The 22,110-nt window shown below is 47.7% G+C and overlaps 1 protein-coding gene across 2 annotated transcripts; it reads right to left on the bottom strand.

Annotated features, from left to right (window-relative positions):
* Positions 1–1,481: 1,481 nt before the first annotated feature.
* Positions 1,482–16,319, bottom strand: LOC111158750 (MAS1 proto-oncogene, G protein-coupled receptor). 2 transcript variants are annotated; one of them, XM_022521001.1, is made up of 2 exons: positions 16,108–16,319; positions 1,482–2,483 (listed from the first exon to the last, which is right to left on the bottom strand). In XM_022521001.1, the coding sequence occupies exon 2, from the start codon at positions 2,445–2,447 to the stop codon at positions 1,482–1,484; it is 966 nt and encodes a 321-aa protein (XP_022376709.1). In that variant the 5' UTR covers positions 2,448–2,483; positions 16,108–16,319. The 2 variants fall into 2 exon arrangements, with proteins under 2 accessions (XP_022376709.1, XP_022376710.1); XM_022521002.1 differs by having other exon boundaries at positions 16,058–16,319.
* Positions 16,320–22,110: the final 5,791 nt, after the last annotated feature.

The following is a 22,110-nucleotide window of genomic DNA, read 5'->3' on the forward strand; positions in this document are numbered from 1 at the left end:
CAACAGAACCCTTTCATCACGGCTTCTCTGACCCTTTGGAGACAAATGGTTAAGATAAATCCCAATGGGTTCATTTATAGGCATGAACATTTTACTCCCTTAGGACCACATGAAGCATTGCTATTTTTGTGGAGCACTTAGAAGGGGCAGAAGGAAACAAAACATGGTAATATAGTCTATGGGCCATGATGGGTTTCCTAGGGGAGACCCAGGACATGCTGTTTGAAGACTCAGACACAAGTCATGGCAGGAGAGCAGCAGAGCAATAAGATATTGACCAAGCCCTGCACAGATTTTCTTGGAAAAATGTCCACGAACCCTCTGAGATGTGGTCAAAACTCTCATCAGCCCCTGCTGCAGGGCCTCCTCCCAGGACTAACACAAAGAAGTGCTCAGGAGGAGATGGGGTTGAAAGTGCAGAAACCTGTGTCTGGCTGCTGGTGACAACTCTGTGGCTATAAATAACCCATCACTTCATGGGGGTGGGAGGGGAGGTTCCAAAAACATAATCACCCTCACAGACTTGTGACTTAAGTTCCATTCATGAAAACTTACATCAAGCAAAGGATTTCCACACAGACTTTCATTACATCAAGCATTCTCACAGAAGGAAGGAAAAGCCACGAGAAACTCCTCTACTGGTGGCCAAATGTTTTTCTTCACAACCCGAGATAATTCTCTAACATGTGGCTGGTTGGATGTTGTAACATCTGCAGATGTTTCCAGCAGAGGTGTTGTGCCGTGAAAAGCTTTCATGCTTCAAGCAAAAAGACCTTCATAAATGTACATTCAACATTGGAAAACACATAACAGTATTTGTACATGATAGAACTGTGTGTATGTGTGTGTGCATGCATGCACAAGTTATAAAACAGAAGTTGGTCTCTCTTCTTGCACTTCAAGGTGGAAAGACTGATGTTTATTGAGCATTGACAACGTGCCAATTGCTCAGCATATCGTAACTCCCCATTTCATCCTCACCACTAGCCTGGGAGGAATGGACTATTACTATTAAACATTTTATAAGTGAGGACAAGAGATTCTGAGAGGTCAAACCACTTGCCTGAACTCGCACAGGCAGCAAATGATAAGAGTCGATCTGACTCCAAAGCCCATGTTCTTCCTGCTAAACGGCTCCACCTTCTTAAGTTCCAACAAATGCTTTTGTTACCTTTTCCAATACTCATCTGTACATGTTCTTGCTAGAGTAATTTCTACAATTCATGGGAAGTGCTGCTGGAAGAGCTGAGGAGGAACCGAAGGTTTCTTCATAGGTACAGAAATGATAGAGGTCCAACATATTTTGAGTTTTTTCAGAAGATACAGTACAAGGATAGGGTCTTATCATCAATGAGTATCTCATGCAGGTGATGAGGCATCCTTCCGTGCCATATTTAGGACACACTGAAGTGGTAGTCCAAGCACAAAGTACAAATAATCTGTGCCCCACCATTTTTGTCCATGGTTTCTTGCCACTGTCCTCAGACCACAGTCTCAATTGTGGTGGTGTTGCCATTGTCTTCCTGGCGCCTGGGTTGCATTTCATCTTTGAAAGCCCTGGTCAGAACCACTTTTAAGGACTCCTTGAACCGCTTTTTCTTACTGCTGCCCACGAAGAAGTAAATAAAAGGGTTGGCACTGCTGTTGATTGTGGAGAAGAGAAGAGAAATATGGTGCAAGTTTCCAAAGGCTGACCAATACTCATAATAGAGCAGGTAGAGGAGCCTCATGGGCATAGCGAAAATGAGGAAGATGATGATGGTGACCATGATGACCATGTACAGCTTCGAGGAATGGGCCGTCCATGTGTTCTTTCGGATCTTAATCACTAGGATGGTGCTGGACACCACCATGAGGGGAGTGAAGACCAGGAAACTCAGAATGGCAATGAAGATGATCACTGCCCTGCAATCACTTTGAGAGTGACTCTGCCCTTCACTGTCAATGCACATGACATACTCCATGGTGGTCACCAAGCACGAAAGTGCCCACAGGAGGGCACAGACAAATGCCGACTGGTGCTTAGGGCGATGACATCGGTACCAGATGGGGTAGAGGACAGACAGGCACCTCTCCACACTAATGGCCGTCAACAGATAGAGGCCCGTGTTGTAGCCAAACAAAAAAGTCACTGATAATGTGACGATCGTGTAGTAATAGCCAGAAGAGAGCTCATAATCTAAGGCATAGTCAACAGACAGAATAAAAATACAAAAGAGCAATGAGATGTCTGCAATAGACAAGTGGGTGATGTAGACCGTGAAGGGATTTCTTCTCATCCGGAAGCAGAGGAACCAGAGGAGGATTCCATTTTCGACAAAGCCCAGAGGGGAGATGCTCATAATTACCCAGTGCACAATTGGGATTTCCCGGCGCAGGTCCCCAGCCGAGGTATTCCTGGCGGTGGAGGCGTTGGTGGACTTCTCATCAACGAATGACTCATCCATGAGGAGGCCTCAGGCAGGGGCTCTTCAGGTAATTTTCTATAAATAAGTAAAACAAAAACAAAAAAGACAGCATGAAAATGGATGCATTGGGGGAGAAGGGAAAATTTCAGCAACGGATCATGAACGTCATGTTGTTAACAAATATGTTTAACTGACTCTACAGTTATCTTTCTGACAATGACAAAATTAGACATTTTACCAGAAAAGAGAACTGATTTCATGATTTTTTTGGTCCTCCAATAGCCCTTAATTCTGTATTATTACTTGCTTGTGGCTCAGTGCCAAAAGGGTCGGGCAAAGCGGGAGGGTCAGAGTGCCTGGTGTCCACATCTGGTCTGGCCCATGCTTTCAGAAGGGCATCCTGAAAATCATTCATCTTCTTCACCTGTCTCCCATCTGAGGAACCAGATTAATTGCATTCAGGAGCAAAGACAAAATATATTTTTGGTCAGTGTTGTTGTTGTCATTTTTTTAATGCATAAAGTACCATAAGTGATGGGTAAATGAGAGAGAATAGCTAGCAAAATTTTGTTCAATCATGTACCGATATTTTTGTAAGTGCGAACAATTAGAAGGCATTTATCTTATGTGGTCTCAATATCTCTGACAAAACTGGGCACCTCTCCAGACTAGGTGTGCCAGGCAAACCAACGACCTGAGTGACAGATGGTGAGCCTTAACAAGGTGTGGTCACATCGCCACAAAGCACAGGCCAGACCGTGCAGGAAAACACTACTAACAGACATTCAACAAAGCACTAACTGTAAACCAATAGAAACACTAAATATTTGAAACTGCAAAGCAAAGAGTCTCAGAAACTTCCTATCACATGTCTATGAATTGCAAAATAAATATATGCACAGTCCCCGCCTTCTTCCTGTTATGTAACAAATACACAGATGCCACTTCCCCCACTGGAGAAAGGACAAGGTAGGCAGCGGCAGAGATCCTCTGCCTGGTGCCAACTTTAATTTGTCCTTGACTTTGTCAAGTCATTGTTGTTGTTGTCATTTGGATGGTGGCGGTAAAATACTGTCCTTTGTTTTTTGAATTTTGACCTTGTAGACCAAGGTCCCTCCATATGCAAAATAATTAACCTTTAGGAAGTTAATCAAACCAACATTTTAAATTAATAGATATCTGCCTTTTCCTCACAAGCTTCCCTGAAGCAGAACAGTGCAGAGATGCAATGTTTTGTGAAGTTTGCATGTCTCACTGATATTAGATGTTTTCAGGATTGAGTCAGCAGAAGCCCAGCATTGGCACATCTCTGCATGTAGAGCTCAGTACAGCTGTGCCTGACATCTAGACTCACAGACGGCCTGCTGAGAAAGATAGTTAACTCCCCAGTGGTGTGCTTCAGGAGCCCCTGGGGCCTCTGCCTCCACTGTTCTTATCCCTCATCTCCTGACTAACACTTCCCTCAGCTACTCAGATGAGGTACTGGAAAGGATTTTCGCTGGGGCAAGTTCTCCTTTCATTTCATAATTAAACAGAATAAATAGACCTCAATACCCTCAGGAGCCATCACCAGGACCGGAATCCAGAACACCATGGCATGACAGACCGAAGATCTGCTGTAGAGACCAGCCTTTGTTAGAAGTCTGTAAGTAAGATGGTCACATTCCCCACATTCACCCACCCAATACACATTCAAAGCCAACTTCCTGCTGGGCACTGTTCTAGGCGTTGGGACACGGCAGTGAAGGAAGTAGACCAAGCATCAACCTCTTAGAGTCTCTATTCCAGTGGGAAGGCAGTCAATAACCAAACAAAAACCACAAGTAAAAAGACATCAAGTCCTAATAAATGCCACACAGAAAAAGCACAGACCACGTACGAACCAGAATGTGGTTGTGGAGGCAGCAAGATGTGGTTGGATTCCGGATGCAGTTTGGTTCGTTGATGGATGAGAGGTGTTATTGTAGAGAGAGAATGAGTTTTCAGCCATTTACTGAATGGACAAGGTGCAGTTGGAGTGGGTTAGGAGAGGTATATTGAGTTTGCAAAGCCCATGCATGGGACGCCGGGGTGGCTCAGTCAGTTAAGCATCTGACTTTTGATTTTGGCTCAGGTCATGGTCTCGGGGTAGTGGAATCGAGCACCGCATCAGGCTGCACTCTCGGTGGGGAGTCTGCTTAAGATTCTCTCTCTTCCTCTGCACTGCCTCGTCTCTCTCTCTCTCAAATAATAAATAAATAAATCTTTAAAAAAAGAAAAGAAAAGCCTATGCAAATGGAGATGTCTAGTAGTGTCAGGAGCTGGGGAGACAGGTGCAGTCTGGGCATAGAAATACAGGTATTGTTTGCAACCAGGTGGGATTTAAAATCAGGAGGCTAAATGAGGTTATCTATGAAATACAGGTACATGTAAAGGAGAAGAGGTCCAAAGACCAATCCCTGGGACATTTCGAAGTTCACAGGTCAGGGAGATGAGAAAGAGGCAAAAGAAACTAAGAATGATCTGGCAGAGAGATAAGAGACAACCACAGAAGAGTGATGTCCAGGTGTTTCTCATAGTGTGATCAACTGTGCTAACTTCTATTCTAAGTTCAAATTAGATAAGAACTGGAAATGGACCATTAGAGTAGAGTCATTGTTGACCTTGATGAGAGCCGTTCATGCACAGTGGAGAAAGTGAAAGTCTGATTAACCAACATGGATTCCAGGGAGGATGGGAGGAGAGTAAGCAGAGACGGGGAGTATGGACAACCCTCTTGAGGAAATTCAGTGCAAATTCAAGCAGAAATGGAGGATTAACTGGAGAGGGCTGCAGGGGTTTGGGGTGAGTTAATAAACTAATAAGAATTTTCCAGGAAAAAAGAAACAATGGATGATTCATGACTTAGAGGTCTAGAGCTTGGTGGAGTTGCTGGCTTTTGCTGGTAGCATAATTTATGCATCAGAGCAGAAGGGAAGGCAGAGTGTGTAGTTAAAAATGCAGTTAGGCAGGTAGGCTGACAGCAGGAGTATTAGAAGTTGGAAGGCATTCTCTTCTGAATGCACAGTATCTCCTTTTTCAGCAAAGTAAGAAGCTAGATCATCAGCTAAGAGGGAGGAGAGGTGGAGGGAGAGGTGGAGGTTTCTCTCCATGTGGGCAGCATGTGAAATAATCAAGTGAACGAGGGAAAGGACCAGGGAAATACCCAAAGAGTGAGATTTCAGGCAGACCTTAGAGCCCACCAGTGCATCTTTAAACCCCCAGGAATTTAAAAATTCATCATGAATGTGCTTCTCTCCAGCTACAGCTCAGCTGTCCAGGTGGGAGCACAGTGAAGGAGGGGGGTTGCATTTAGCCAGGGCTCGGGTTTTCCCAGGCTGGTGCAATGGTGGAAGAGGAGCACCAACGGGATCAAAGGACATGGAAGGGAATGGGTGCAATGACGGACTACAGAATTCAATGGGATTAGAAGAAAGGTGAGGTCAGGAGAAAGATGACAGTGACCAGGACACAGGAGCCATCTGATAGCCCCAGTGCTAACAGAGGACTGTGGAAGTCCAAGTGCTAAAGGTAGGGAACCGGAAAAAAGGAGGTGGGGCTGGAGAAAGGGATTGCAACCGAGATTGCAACCGAGATTGCAACCAAGATTGTGGCGGTGCAGATTTGCGGTTATCGCTGTTGACAATTGCAGGGCTCGACCAGGGGAAAGAACAGCAGAGGGAGCGTGGAGGATGAGGTCATCTGAGGTGAGATCAGGACCTGGAGCCAGGCTTTGAAGACTTGGAAGACTTACCTACATAAACATTGAAATGACTGGGGAATAGTGTAATATGGTTGGGGGGAGGGGAAGGACTAAGAACCAGGTGTGAAACTCTTCAAGAAATTTGGGAACGCAAACCAGGAGTGTATAAATAGTCACGGTGAGGAGAGTCATAGGTAACACAGATGGATGATAGGTGCTTTTGTTTTGGGGGGTGGTGTTTTAGAGGTAGAAGAGAGGAAACAGAATAATCTGTAGTGCAGAGAGGTAGAGGTTTAAGAAGGGTCTAGATTAGCACTAGCCAGTAGAAAGATAATATAGGCCATATGTCTTAAATTTTTCTAGTAGCCACATACAAAAAAACTAACAAAAAACAGGTGAAATGAATTTTAATAACTATTTTATCTGACCTAATGTGTTCAAAATATATGTTCAAAACATAATCAACATAAAAAATATTAACGAGATATTTTATATTCTTTTTCTCACAGTGTGTCTTTAAACTCCAATACATTTAGGCACATCTCCCTTCATACTGGCCACATTTCACAGGCTCCATAGCCCCATGGGGCCGGTGGCTACCATAATGGACAGCCCAGGTAGGGAACCATCACAAGGAAATCAAATGCTTTCATCTTTTCACAGCAAACCTAAATCACAGACTAGATATGTCAAATCAGAACTTTTCTAATTTCTAATTGATTTGTAATCAAAATGTTTAAGGAAACTGACAAGAACATCTTTCTGACTCAGGCTCACATCCTTGAACTTCTCACAGACCACAGCATCATTCAGCTTTCCGATACTCGTTATGTGCAAGAGAGCTGTCATGTACTCCCCATAAAAGCCAGTTAGGAAAGGTCTTTCAACACATGAAATCAAACTATTTTTCTTTTAAAGTCAAACCAAAATAACCAAATTCACTTTCTGGAGAGATCACCGTCTGTCGATTTTTCAACAAACATTTGGATTTCAGTCACTGTCCAAAGTCTTAAGGATGAAGAAATAAATAAGACACAGTCTTCTGCACAGTTTTGTAGGGAAAACAGAACTAAACCTAATTCAATACAGGAAATGGAAGGTAGGAGACCTTGGCTGTGTGCCAGGCAAGCATGCAGCAGGAGACAACGTCTCAGGCTTTTAAGGAAGGCTCTCCAGGGCTGGGTCTTAAAGGGTTAGTAGGAGTTTGTTAGCTGAGGGAAGGAAGAACAGCATTTTAAGAAAAAGTAACAGATGGACTGACGCATGGAGGCAGGAGGGCACAAGGTGCTGGGGGTGGGGGTTTGAGAAGGCTGGTGGACCCGGGGCAGACAGCGGGGCTGAAGCATGACAGACAGGTTACGATTCTTCTCTGAATGTTAGGGTTCTTCTATAGACCATGCTCATCCAGCTTGGTGCTTAAAAATTACCCGGGATTGCTTAGGAAAAATGCAAATTCCAAGATCCCATTGCTTCAGAAAGCCTGGGTTGGGGCTCTGGAATCCGTAATTCCACAGCCCAGGGGATTCTGATGCAGGTGCGCCAGGGCCGTGCTGGGAAATTCTCTGCCATTTGCACTGGGGAGCCATGAAAGGTTTCAGCGCAGGGCTGAGATATGCCCTGAGCTGTGTTTCAGAAAGGTAACCCTGGTCCTAGTCTAAAGACTGGATGGAGGGAGATACTGGATGGAGCAAAGAAGCCAGCAGGGGGTTGTGTCAGTGAACAGCTTGCTGGGGACACCCAGGCGGGAGGGTAGCGGCTTGGCGAGCCAGGGAACAGAGCTTGGTTTGCCTTGCGCTGCGTGCCCATGAAGCATGGGAAGGGCACATCAGGGCAGGATCGGGGAGGGGGAGGGGGCGCGTCCGTGCGTGCCCGGGTCCCCTTACTGTGTTCTTCAGTAAGCAGAAGTCCATGAAACAAAAGGTAATAGATACACGTGTGAGATCTTCAGAACATTATTGATCACAGTGCATTTGCCTGATTGTGAATTTCAAATGCAGGACCAACCCACAGCATGCCCCTCTTCCGTTCCTGTGACTCTGGCCCGGATCCTCCGGAGCTATCTCCCCCTCACCTCCTTGTCTCCCAGTTCTCTGCACCAACCATCCAAAGCTTCCCTCAACCACTCTGGTGCTCTTTCTCCATGACTTTCCTCATTGCAGCGGAGCTAAAACTGCATCTCCCACACTAACCTGCAAACTCGTGGAAAACAGGGCTTTATCTTATTCCTCCCTGAATCTCTAGCACTTGGCACACAGCAGGAATCCAATGAGTACATATGGAATTATTCCAAGAAATAAAGCCCATCACAGCAGTCCAAGGGAGAAAACCACCAGCTCTAGTCCAGGACGTGCCAGTTAGTAGAAAGTTCTGTTGCAAAAATCCCAAGGCAGATTTTGGCCAGAATGTGATTGGAAAGCAAATGAAAATCCCATAAAAACTCATTCCTATTAAAAACTAATGATAGGGGTGCCTGAGTGGCTCAGTGGGTTAAGCCTCTGCCTTCGGCTCAGGTCAGGATCTCAGGGTCCTGAGATCGAGCCCCGCATCAGGCTCTCTGCTCGGCGGGGAGCCTGCTTCCTCCTCTCTCTCTCTGCCTGCCTCTCGGCCTACTTGTGATCTGTCTCTCTTTCTCTCTCTGTCAAGTAAATAAATAAAATCTTTAAAAAAAAAAAAAAACTAATGATAACTCAGGGCATCTGGGCACAGTCAGTTAAGTGTCTGACTTCAGCTCAGGTCCTGATCTTGGGGTCCTGAGATCAAACCTTATCGGGCACCCGGCTTATTGGGGAGCCTGCTTCTCCCTCTCCTCTTCCCCCCACCCCTTGTGTTTTCTCTCTCTCTCTCTCTCTCAAATAAATAAATTCTCTAAAAAAACAAAAACACTAATGATAACTCTCCACGTTGTTTTGTTACAGCGGTGTTTTATTTAAATGATGCATTTCTAAAAATCGCATTCCTAGTCTTACCAGACCAAACTGAATTTCAGCCTCCCCCCCGCCCACCCCCAGGGAAGTAGCAGGTGGTCAGAAGCGCCTTGGACACAGCTGGCCCAACACGCTCACTGCCTGCCCCCTTCCTCGGGGCTCCTTGGCCATTCTGTGCGTTATCCCCCCTGTCGGTGGCTGGCTAGGACATGCGAGGCTGGCCAGGAGGACGGTGGAAGGGTGGCTGTTGCTGGTCGTCGACAAAACCACCTAGCTCAGAACAGCACACAGCTGAGCTCTCAGAAAACCGTGAGGACACGGGGACACAATTACCAGACAGGAGTAACACTGAAGGTAACCCGTCTCCATGTCCGCGCGGGTCTAGTGCTGTGCACTCTGACCAGACATGCAAATTGTTTATTTTTAATACATCTCATCTTTAGAGAGACGTCATATTTGCAGTGCTGTGTCTTACCTGGTGGTAACAATCCGGAAGGGAAGGAGAGGTCGTCCCTATAGCCCTCTGTGCCCCGATGTGGTCAATCCCCCAACACAGCCTAAGATCTGGGTCGGAAGAGAAGGCAAGTTGAGTGGGGGATGGCACCACTATTGGTATGAACTACTGGCAGCATCAAAGAAGCACCTTCCTACTCTCTCTTCCTTCTCACAGAAGAACCCGGATGGAAAAAGCAATACATCAGAGCAGGAGAAGGCAGCTGGGGCATCCTCCCTCCCAGTTAACTTTGGATCCTCCGATCAGCTCCAGAAATGATAAGGAAGCTGTTATTGCCCCCTTTTTATAGGGGAAGAAGGAAGGCTTAGTAAACAGACCAAGTTCACACACCTCCCCAGGGCCCAACCCCAGGGTGTTCCCGGGACCCTGAAGGGCATCAGGGCTGAGAGCCCCCATGGATCGTGATCCCAGAGTCAGGGCAGGAGCACAGGTCCGCACCCTAACTGAACGCTGAGCTGGTCTCCCACTTAAGAAAGAAGTCCAACCAAACCCCCTCAGTTTTACAGACCCGTAAACGGAAGACTGCAGTGGAGACACTGGGAGAGCCCATGTCACATCCAGGTGGAGGGTGCCCTGTGGCTGGGAGCGCAGGAGGCTGACTCCGGAACTCCTCCCACTCTGCCCTGGGGCTGGACCCTATTTTTAAGACTTTGCCTTTTATAGCCTGTTCTAGTCTGCCTCCAATCTTCCTACTTGAGGAATTGAAGGCATCAGATTCCCTAATATTATAGGGGATTTTCTTCCCCCAAAGACTTGATGACTTTCTCATTGTGTTTCTGCCAGGGTGGGAGCCAGGGGCTGAGTGCTCTCTGCACTAGAATCCCATTGGGAGTGAATTAGCCCCAGGGACGGGAGACAGGGCTCAGCCCCCAAGAGACCCGCACCCCCACACGCTCATTTTATAATGTCTCATCCCAGCCCAGAAGGGGGTATTTTCTAAATGTTATTGCCTTTTTCTCTAACTATAAAACAGTATGTGTTCATCAAAGAAGATCTGGAACATTTACTGGGGAAAAAAAATCACATGTAAAACCACTAATCAAAATTAATCTGCTTTCACGTTTGGGGATACTTTCTTTTCGTCTTGTTCCTGTGCCTCACACATGCTCCTTTTTAAAATTGAAATTGCTTTTTAAATCTGTTTTGGTGTCCTGCTTTCTTTTTTCTACTCACTGTCAATACCGTATTGTAAACATTTTCTGTGTCAACATGGTCTCCAAAGACATGACTTTCCTAGTCACTGTGGGGATGAATCATCATTTAGCTTTAATAATCCTCTAACCTTGGACATACCGATTGCTTCGTATTTTTCATCATTATTTCTAAAAACAAAGCACTCTAATGAACTTCCTTGGATGCAAATTTTGTGCACGTCTTTAATTATTTCCCTAGGACATATTTCTAAAAGTGGAATTACTGGATGAAAGGGTACAAATATTTTTGAAGATTTTAAGAGCCTATTAACAAATTGTCTTCCAAAAAACACCTGGACCAATGACACGGACATCTACAGTATATTTATGCTTTTCTTCCCCACAGCGTATATATGCATAAACTTTCTCCTCGCCACCCAATGTCTCCATTTATTTTTCTAATTTGCAAATTCAGTAGGTGATAAAAGGTTCCTGTTTTACTTTGCATTTATTTGATTGCTAATGAGTCTGGAGGCTCTTTCATGGTTAATATTCACTTGTCTTTCTTCTTTGACGATTTATTTTTCTTCTTCACACCATCTCCTTACTGCTACAAGTCTGACTGCTCTGTGTTGGTTGGGGACATTTGGAACTTGGAAGAAGCGGGTATTTCACAGATGAGGAAGCTCAGCCACAAGGAGCCCAAGTTCACATCTTCAGTGAGCACCGAGGCCCGAACCAGAGCCTCCATTGCCCGGGTCCACCTGAGCGCTGATTCTGCTCCCCATGCCAGTTCTTTGTCAACGGGTCATGGACATGGGGAGCTCACTACCCAAACATACCGTCATCTTTTGGGACATTTAATAATGGCCTTAATGTCATCAGAAACCATCCCCACCATCAACTTGATTGTCAGTTTATTAAAAGCCTCAAAGTTGGGTTGGCTCATTCATTGGACGTCTGCCTTTGGCTCAGGTCCTAGGGTCCTGGGATGGAGCCCCACATCCAGCTCCCTGCTCTGCTGGGAAACCTGCTTCTTCTTCTCCCCACATCCCCTGCTTGTGTTCCCTCTATCACTCTATCGCTATCAGATAAATAAATAAAATCTTTAAAATAAATAAATAAGTGCCTCAAAGGATGGACTTTTGTTAAATGTTATTTAATAAAACGATGGATTGTGTATTGTTATTGAAGGATAATAACTGCTTACTAAAAGATGAATATTATTTATTAGAGGATGGATTTTTATTTATTAAGGCACCATCCAACCAATGCCAAACTAATAACAACAACAACAACAAAACAGGTTAGAGTTGCTTTCAGTTTCTTCTGATCCCTGTTTCTTCTGTGACGTGGGATGACCCAGAGTCATTAGCACTATGAACAAACACTTCTATTGATGAAGGGCACCATACTTCACCCTTTCAGGTAGTGATAATTGAAGTCAAAAGGGAACACTCAGGTTATGTCCTTTCATGAGGACAAATAATAAGAATGAGCTGCATCCAGTCGTCAGCACTGTGCTTCTAGAAGAGTGCTGCAAAAGGGAGGTGGTATCGTTCTCACCCTGCTCCCCAGCTCACACACAGAGGACTATGGACTCTTCCTCCATGTTTCTGCTGCATGACGACACCATTGCCTAGACGTGCTTGCTTCCCTCTGGCTCTCCTCCTCGCTACCAGCAGCTTCTTCTCTGTCTCCTCCCTGGATCTCTTCCTACATACCTCTTGGGCTTCTGGGGTCCCTGCTGACCCTCTTACTCTACAGTCTATTCCCGGGTGGCCTTGTCCAACCCCTTCCTTCAATAGTACCACACTCTGATGACACCAAAATCTCTAGCTCTAACTCAGACTAGAATATCAGACCCTGTATCCCCCTCGTCCTGGATGTCTCCAGCTGGGCCACTCACAGAGGCACACCAGCCCCAGCTGACCCAAAGCAGAGATCAGACCTTTCCGGCTACTCTACGCTTGCTCTGGTATTCCTAGTCTTGTAAGCCAAAAAACTAGATATTTTGGGGCACTGCTCCTCTTATATGTTCCCTGCACCTGTCCCTTTTGTATGTTATATGTATTATATATTATATTTTATTTAAGTTTATTTATTCATTTGAGGGAGGGGGGCAGAGGGAGAGAATCTCAAGCAGACTCCCCACTGAGCTTGGACCACCCCCCCTTCGTGGGGCTCTATCTCACGAACCTGAGATCATGATCTGAGCCAAATTCAAGAGTCCAACGCTCAACAGACTGAGCCACCAGGTGCCCCTTATATGCTGTATTCTCTTTTTTTTTTAAGATTTTATTTGTTTATTTGACAGAGATCACAAGTAGGCAGAGAGGAGCGCAGAGAGAGAGGAGGAAGCAGGCTCCCCGCTGAGCAAAGAGCCCCATGCGGAGCTCGATCCCAGGACCCTGGGATCACGACCCGAGCCAAAGGCAGAGGCTTTAACCCACCGAGCCACCCAGGTGCCCCTATATGCTGTATTCTTAAAATGAAGTAAGTTGGAGAAAAGAAAATGTCATTAAGAAAATCATAGGGGAAAGAAAACACATTTACAGTACTGTACTGTATTTATCAGAAAAAAACCTGCATGTAAGTGAACCCAAGCAATTCAAACCCATGTTGTTCAAGGATCAACCACGTGTGTGTCTGTGTGGTTGTGTCTGCTGTGTGAGTGTGTGCAATGGATTCCCACCCGTATCTCTGCTTAGAATCCAACATCACTGAGTTCAGTTTAGTTTCTTCCTCTCTATATTTCTAATTCTCTTCTCTGATGGTGAGAAACTTGGCCGCCATTATCCTCAACATATTTACTTATTTGGTCCGTCCACCGGGCAGTAAATCACCTCCTACGTGGGCCACTGCCTTTCCCCCACCCCTGAACCAATATTCCCCCAACGCTGTCAGGCCACTGCTGCCACTGGCCTCTGCCCTGGGACCCACTCCTCACCCAGCAGAAGCCCTGAAGCCACGGCCGGGTCCCCTCTACCCCTCCCTCCCCACACTGTGCATTTGGCCTCCCCCAGGCTGGGCTACTGCCCCCTCACCGGGCTTGCAGCTCAACACCTCACACAGGCCACAGGGAGTCAGGCTGATGGCGGTAAAGGGTACACTTAGCACACACCTCCCTCTTGCAAAAATCAAAAGAATTATATGCCAAAAAAAAAAAAAAAAGAATTATAGGCCATTTGGCATCTGAATGCAAGAGAGGTGTTTGAGAAGAGAGATTTGACATTGTTCAAACCACACTGCAGAGACGAGGGCCTCTTCTGCCTGTGCCTAAGGCGGCTTTGCCTCGAAGCCACATTGTCAAAGTGACTCCTAGATGCAAGTCCCAAGCAAAGCAGTTTGGCCCCCTGACCCTCAGTTGCTTTGCATAATTGGCATTTGAATGTATTTCTGGAAGGCTGGGGTGTAAGACAACCTAGGCAATGAAAAGCACTTTGCCGATGTGAGTCTTGTGAAAATGCCAAATGGAGATAACGAATCAACAAGGGAAAACAAGCCTGGTGGTTTCCATAGCCGGTTACGGATGTGGGCTTCGCAGAGCCGTGTCCTGGCAGGTCTCCTTGAAACTGCTACCTGCACTTCCCTCTCCCTGAGAGAGAGAGGAACAGGTGGACAGTAGAGCTGACAGACAAGCAAGGAAAATCAAAGACGGCTGAGAGTTGTGGGGTTTCTTCAGCTTTATCGGGGCATAAGGCAGAAAGTTATGCTATATATTTTGCTTGCTGAAGTTTTCTCTAGAGATTCCCATTCAATGGCCACAGTCCTCCCATGGTCCTGGATTCCTAGCCTGCCACATCACTCTTAGAAGAAGGAAGGGAGGAAGGGAGGGAGGGAAGGGAGAGGGAGCAAGAAGGAAGGAAGGAAGGAAGGGAGGAAGGAAAGGAGGAAAAGAGGGAGGGAGGGGGGGAGGGAAGGAGAAAGGAAGGGGGAGCAAGGGAGGATGAAAGAGGGGGAAGAAAAGAAGGAAGGTAGGAAGGAAAGAAGGGGGTGGGAGGGAAGGAGGAAGGGAGGGAAGAAAAGAAGGAAGGAAGAAAGGCTGGAAGGAAGGGAGGGAGGGAGGGAGGAAGGGAGGGAGGAAGGAAGGAAGGAAAAGGAAAAAGAAAAACCAACAAACCAAAAAAAAGAGAGAAAAAAAAACAAACTCCATAGTGGGTCATCTGAAACCCTTTCTTGTTCCTCCGCAACCAAAAAGAGAGGCCTGACCCTAGGCTGGACCTCCCAGGTGTGCAGCTCTAGAGGAAAGGACAAATTCCTCCTTCTGTGTGTGTGCAGCAAAGCTGGACAAACAGAAACCTATTTGTGAGATGGAATTTCCATGGTAGGTAAGGGATCTGACGGCAACGTGCAGGGCAGGGACATCTGTCCTGGTATTAAACGCCTCATGTCCGGCTTCCTCTTACTTGAGCCACGTGCATGGAGAAGCAAAAGCTTTCTGCTCCCTTTCCAAGTGTACAGCAGGATCGACTTACAACAGGTCTCAGGGCAAGGAGAGGCAAGGGGCTGACCTTGTCCCCTGGAAGTCATTTGGTGCACCTGGAGATCTGGGTTGTTGGAGATGAGAGGGGGTCTATCAGCCAGGGACACTGCTGAGCGCCCCACCACGCACAGAACCGCTCCCTACGACAAAGAAGGATCTGGCCGAAATGTCACAGTGCGAGCTTGGGAAACCTTGCTCTAGAGGGAGGCTTCAGACCACCTTCTCGCTGCTGCTTACAAAGCAATTGAACAACATCCCATACGGTCTCCCTCCAAGCGACCCCCACCCCCGTCCCGGAAATAATTGCCAAGAGACATCAAAGACAAGGCGGAGCAGAAGATTTCTTTCGGTGGAGCCTTGCCACCATGGGCTGCACGTCCGAGTTTATAAGCCACAGAAGCTAGGATGAACTCTGGTGCCCACTAAGGAAAGGCAAAACAGAACAAAACAAAACAAAAATCCAGCTTGCCTCTGGCCCTGCCCAGCTGCTTCTAGTCCAGTGATTTCCCCAGAGGACTCAAATATAGTAACAAGCCTTTCAGACCCCAACTCTTTTATCACTTGTAGCAACAAATTAAATAGCCTTGACCGCCCCCACGGCCACAGCAGCCTCATGAATCAACCCTCCGGTCCTTGCCCCCCCCATCATGAGCCAAAGAGAAAAAGCCAACACAGAAGTTTCAACCCCAAAGTTGAAAAACGGCATCTGAGGCCAGTTCACCCGGCAAAGAAGCACATTTTTCAAAACAAAGGCAGGAAGGGGGGGACAGAGGTTTGGGCCAACACACCCCAAATGCCTAACACACCGTCACAACAGCCGGCACAGAAAGAGTTCACTGGGCAATAGGTTCTTGAAGAGGGAAGATCTTACTCTGGTTGCCAAGGGCGGCTGAACAATTCAAACCTGGGGCGCAGACTCACTAGCTCCATTTGCTCAGGGAGGGTCAGAGGTGACAGCAGGGACGGCGCCCCTTCGCGTCCTGGGGCCCCGCCACCCCGCCAGCCTGCAGGGTCTCCGGTCCCCACGTCTCCGAGGACGGCGGCAGCCTCCTTCCCTGGAGAAAGCAGAACCGCTCTCCCACTGCTGAAAATATTTGAGATGTGCCAAGCAGATGGTCCCACGCTTATCAGCAGAAGCCGTGCTTCAAATGGCATCATTCAGTGAGACGCTCGAGGGGAAATCTTCACGCGGATCTGGAGTGGGAACGAGCTGCTGAGAAGGCAGGGTGCTCGACCCCCGGGAACCGTCGGGGCCAGCCAGGGCTCAGGAGAGAGGTGACCCAGAGGAGTGTTCTACGGAAGGGCAAAACCACACAGGGGGCAGAAAGACAGACCCCTGCCATTCCTGACAGCCTGGAACTAGCTGACTGGTCTCGGCAAAGCGCATTAAGACTCTGTTTTCTCGCCTATAAAATGGGGCCAATCCTAGTACTGCCAGAAGTTGCAATGAGGAAATGAGGTGTGGGTGTCGATGTCAACCTGCATAGTGAGGGACACGCTGTTTGGTCACTAAGTGCCCATTCCCTCCGTACAGCCCGTGTTCAGGGTCACAGCCCATGTTAGCGCACGAGCACGGTGCGGTGGACCTGGGTGTCCAGACCGCTTCTCCGCCTGGTTCGGACACTCACCCCTCCAGCACCTGTTCCCGTGACATGCATTCTCACCCCTGCAGTCATGTTACCCTTCCCCCACCTTCCCCACCTCCCCCACCTCACCCTGACCCCTGTCCTCTCTCCAACAGCCCCAGTGTAAGGGCTTAAAGGCCAAGCTGGAAAATTCTGGATGGTTTGACTCACCCAGCCCTGCCACAAAGACCCACCTATTCTTCCTCATCAAAAGCACCCCTTCACGGTTACTGTGTCAAAGTAGGGAGGGACCCTGGGGACCAATTAGATCGAAACAGGGCGAGAAGGCGATTTCAGATTCTGTGGGAAAGCAGACTCGGGAGCCCATATATCAGGCTTTCCTCGAACTGTTTCCATAAGCCACAGGGCTGAAGTGAGCCCTGCTGCTCCTGTGGGAAGCACGACGGGTGGCTCTGTCCTCCCCAGGGTGGGTGGGAGAGAAGAAAAAGGAGAGCAGGAGCTTTCCCTCAGGACCTCCAAGCCATGAGCAACTCAAGGTGAGGTTTGGGGGACCATGCAGGTGCTTTCTGCAGCAAATCAGAACTTCAGGGGTGCTTGGCCCAGGAAGCCCAAGTGCGCTCGCATTACCTGGTGTTGACGTTCCAAGGGAGGAGAGGGGCAGCCTTCTGGGACTTCACACTCCCAGAGGATCATCAGAAGCTGGAAAGAGACCTGGGAGCGCCTAAAGCAAACCACGAGGCAGAAAAGAAGGAGCACTTGGCGGGAAGGAGGTCAGACAGGTGCAGGCAGAGGGCGCTCGGAGAGAAGCACCGGGCCTCCGAGAAGGGTGCAAAGTCAAGATCCAGAAGGAGGAGATGCCCCGAAGGGAAAGGGAAGTGAAGGAGAGCGGGCAGGGCCAGAAGGATCCACTCTGCTCCTCTGCTCCACGTTTGTTGCTTCTCAGAAGCTCAGGGACTGTCCGGATTTTATGAACGTTTCGCTTTGTCCCTACGGGGGCTGTGAAACCCTGAGCAGAGTGACCAACTGGAAGGAAGACTCCAACGTCATTATTTAAGTCAACAGAACACGGGGCCTCACCAGTTCGCTTTTTCCAGCTCTCCACAGAACAGAAAAGTCTGTCCATGCTGGCAGAGAACGAGTTGCCCAATTTGTAAATTGTTGACAGTCACGGGGTGAACAAGGACCAGGCCACCAGGACGGTGGAGAGACAAGGTGGTGCCCAGGTGAGGGCAGAGGGCATAGAGGGGCAAGGGCCGGTCAGGGGGAGCCTGGAAGAGAGGGTGCGCTCTGCCCCCAGACTGAGTGGGTGGTAGGAGGCTCCGATTGCTTTGTGACTAATTGGCACCCCTAACAAGAGCGGGGCCCCTGCAGATGGAGCTGGGGTTTCATTTGTGGTAGATAATGATTTCTACTTAGAGAAAATACAGCAACTCTCTGTAAAAATAAAACTGCTTGCATTTAAGCCACAAATAGGTTGGCTATTTCTGTGCCTGGCTTGTCTTTGTGAGTAATCATCTCCTCTTGAGAGGTAGGGAGAGTTTGGGGGAGGGAGGTGTAGACAGAATAGGGAACAGAGCCAGCGGAGCCCGGGGAAGTGAAGTCTGTGGTCCTCAACGTCCAGCGTGGAAGAAAATTCTAGCTTTACCTCCATGAGCCAAGTCCCACCTTCCAAAGTTCTCTAGAGAAACACCGTTCCTCTTTCTCCCAACAAACAACAGGGAAATGGGGCCTCGGGCCTCGGGAAGGGCATTATAGGAACAAGGAAAGTGGGAGTTAGTAACCCAAAAGGCCAGAGAATGGACCCATAAGTGGTAGAACCCGTAAGGGGAACTCACTCCAATTCCAAACGCTCTCAGTGCCATGGAGCGCTTGCTCCGGTGCTAAACCCAGAGACGCCCAGTGAGTTCCACTCACATCCTAGAATGTACTCCTCCGCTGGAAGGAAGTCGGCCTTACCCTGGATGTTGAGCTCAGGATGACAGGGAGACAGCCATCAAGTGCTTCCCCAGAGCCCAGCACTCCCTCTTAGAGTTAGATGTGGGGGCGGGGGAGGGGGTGGTTGGGTGGTCAGGATACTGAGAGAGGATGGCTGGGGCTGGGGCAGGGGCAAGGGCTCATTTTCATAGGAAGATAACAGACCTCAGAGTCTGGGTTTGAAACGGCAGATCTCAGAGTGGCAGACGGCCCTTCCTGTACAAATTGTCTTGCTCCAGCATTTGGGAGCCGAGCAACTTCAGGTATGTTAGAAATGTGGACTTGCCACCCTGACCAGAGTGATGAGTGTGATTCTCTCACTCATCTGTTTAATTGACAGGGCAGGCCCCACCCTCTGCCCACAGTCCTGCACGGAAGACTTCAGATCTCACAGGCCAGATAAAAATCCAAGATAAAACCCTGAGAACAGAACTCTCCCAGGCTGATCTGAATCCCATCAGCCTCGGGCATTCTTCTCCAGGCTTCTCCTAGCCTGCCCTGTCTGGGATTGGTTGGGTCTCTCCCAAGTAATGAGCCTCACTCTCAGTACACATTTCTTAAACATCAAATTTTAAAGAAAAATGGCATACTTCTCCCCCTTGTCATTTCTTTTCCTGCAAGGAGACTGGCCTCCGTGGTGGGGCAGAGACCACGGCAGGTAAGACAATACGGGGAAGCGAACCCACCAGGAGGTCACAGAGGTCACCATCCTCCATGAACCCTGGGAGGATGAGACCCAGCTGTGGGAGTTGAGGCCTCCAGCCTCCCACCGGATTTAGAATGTGCCAGAAAGGAGACTCTTTGCAAGGTGGTGAGGAGAGTGTGCAGGATGTGAGATGAGGCTGTGTGGGGACGTGGGGACACTCCTGTATGGCACTTCTCCACAAAGACACACATCTCAGGCAAGTTCCCTAATTTGAACAAAGGGAATATCTCCTTGTCCTCCCAATCAGCACCTAATCAGCTACACAGACACTTTATCCTCCAGATTCTTTACCTAGATTGTAATCCTGTGCTCTCCCTTGTCCAAACATCATGAAAAAAATCCAGTTGTGAGAAAGAATATTTTTGGAGCATCGCCTTGGGACATGGAGTCTATCCACTCCTCTAGATGTTCTAAATATTACCCTGGGTTCAGCCCTGCGTACTTGGCCAGCATTGTCTTGGCCCTTCATAAAACTCTAATTTCTAAATTACCCTTTGGAGATAGTCATCAGCTAGCATTTAGAGGCTCTATAAAAAAAAAAGAGAGAGAGAGAGAGACATAAAAAGATCAAAACTGTGTTCATGTAGGATCTGGCTAGCAGCCTTCCCACCAGACCTACAGAGTCTCCTCCTGGAGATTTCTGCTTTAGGAATAACTGAGCTTCCATCAGCTGTGTAACTGGGCTTTCTTGTTTTTTCTGTTGGAAAGCAACATATTTGACCTGCATTTGAAATGGACCCCAGGGCTGTTTAAAAGAAAAAATGTCTGCAATCACAAATTGAGTCAGGGGTCTATGTGGGCACCATTAAATTTGCATCCGTTATCCCTTTTCTGCTCCTGAACGTGGATTTGGACAATATTTTCGTTTTTACCTACAACATCCTGAAGGAGCTGGAAACAGGTCAGTCACTTCCAAAGGCAGTGTTGGGTCTACCACGAGTATCTAACTTCCACAGCAGTGACTGGACCCGTGCAGAGAAGAGTTCTCTAAGTACGGTGGTCGCACCTATTAAATGACACTTTTAGAGTGACTTGTTTATGTGTCCATTCTCCCCACAAAACTGAGCTCCGTGAGGTGGAGGCAATGCTTTACTCATTTAGTACTAGCTGAGCAAAAGAACAAATTAAATAAGCCAACTCTGTTTAGAATTGCTGCCACAATTTCAGATGTTGGTTGCTTTATGACGGTTTTATAATGGTTAGAAAATTGTTTTATGATTTCTTGAGTGTTCATCTGATTTTCCCAATAGACTGTAAGTCCCGGGAAAGGAACCACGTCTGGGCTTCCCTGTGTGGCCCGTACAGGGCTGAGAACAGTGGAGGTGAGCGTTGCCGGGCAACTGGACAGGTACTGGGCTCCGTGGAATGCTGGTGGGGCCCCAGGTTGATGTTTTGCTGAAACGGTCTATCTTGGCTGGTTACCCCGCAGCATCTAGCAAACCAGTCACCTGAGTGTAACGCGATACCATGCTGGTGATTGAGGTTTGTTTGGGGTATGCGTGGCATCAGTCATCGCCACCTGTCATAGTACAGAGATGAGGACTTGCTATCTCTCTCTTGCTGAACCAGAGTGTCTAGTCATGGCCTGATGGACACTCCGCAGATGGTTTTAGTGGTGGTTTACAGAGGTGAAAATGGAGCCTTGCCTCCCTTGTCTGAAAACAATCTGAGTTAACACCCAAATTCCACACCATCCATGGGGCTCATTATCGGTAATTTGATGACCATATGTTGCCCTAAAGAGAGACACTCAGCATCTGTGGCCAAGAAAACAATGGTTAAATATTTCTGGCAGGTGTATCTCCCTTAGTGTTGCCCAGCTTCCCCATGTTTACTAATAAAAACTGTATCATAAACAAAAATGTCCAGCCTACGACAGTATAAAGAGACAAGATAAATAAAATCAACCTTCTCAATTTTGGCCCAACTTCAATCATTGTTCAGGGTGAAGAGGAAAGTACAGTCAAGTTCCAGTGATTCGGACTGGACCACTGGTCAGTGGCTCTCCAAGTCCTTGACCTGGTCCTTCCAGCCTTTGCTCCATCCTCGTCCTGCAGACGCATCACCGTATAAAGCCAAGCCAGAGGAACAAGAGAAGGGTATGCCCACCATACTTTTGGGAGAATGTGCCTGAGAGGGAGGTTGTACTATCTGCCAAAATGAGATTGAGGGATTTTCAGAATGTTCCATTGAACATTCTCTCTTCTCCCTGTGCTCTGATGACAAGGATGTGTGGGTGGGTCGCCGTCCATGTGTCAGAAGATGCAGGGGTGAAGGTGGTACAGAAGGGGATTGCTGAGTGCTGAGAGGAGAGGTATGGAAGATTAAGGAAGCAGAAGGCCTCCAAACACAAAGCAAAAATGAGTGACCCCTGGTGGGAATGCAAGCTGGTGCAACCACTCTGGAAAACAGCATGGAGGTTCCTCAAAATGTTGAAAATAGAACTACCCTATGACCCAGCAATTGCACTGCTGGGTATTTACCCTAAAGATACAAACGTAGTGATCCGAAGGGGCACGTGCACCCGAATGTTTATAGCAGCAATGTCTACAATAGCCAAACTATGGAAAGAACCTAGATGTCCATCAACAGACGAATGGATAAAGAAGATGTGGTATATATACACAATGGAATACTATGCAGCCATCAAAAGAAATG

This window comes from Enhydra lutris, unplaced genomic scaffold (genome assembly GCF_002288905.1).
Source record: "Enhydra lutris kenyoni isolate GAN:26980312 unplaced genomic scaffold, ASM228890v2 scaffoldscaffold62, whole genome shotgun sequence".
Taxonomy (NCBI): Eukaryota; Metazoa; Chordata; class Mammalia; order Carnivora; family Mustelidae; genus Enhydra; species Enhydra lutris.

Bases quoted from the DNA above. Each gene is read 5' to 3' on its own strand.
- LOC111158750 (XM_022521001.1), bottom strand. From the start codon at position 2,447: ATGGATGAGTCATTCGTTGATGAGAAGTCCACCAACGCCTCCACCGCC.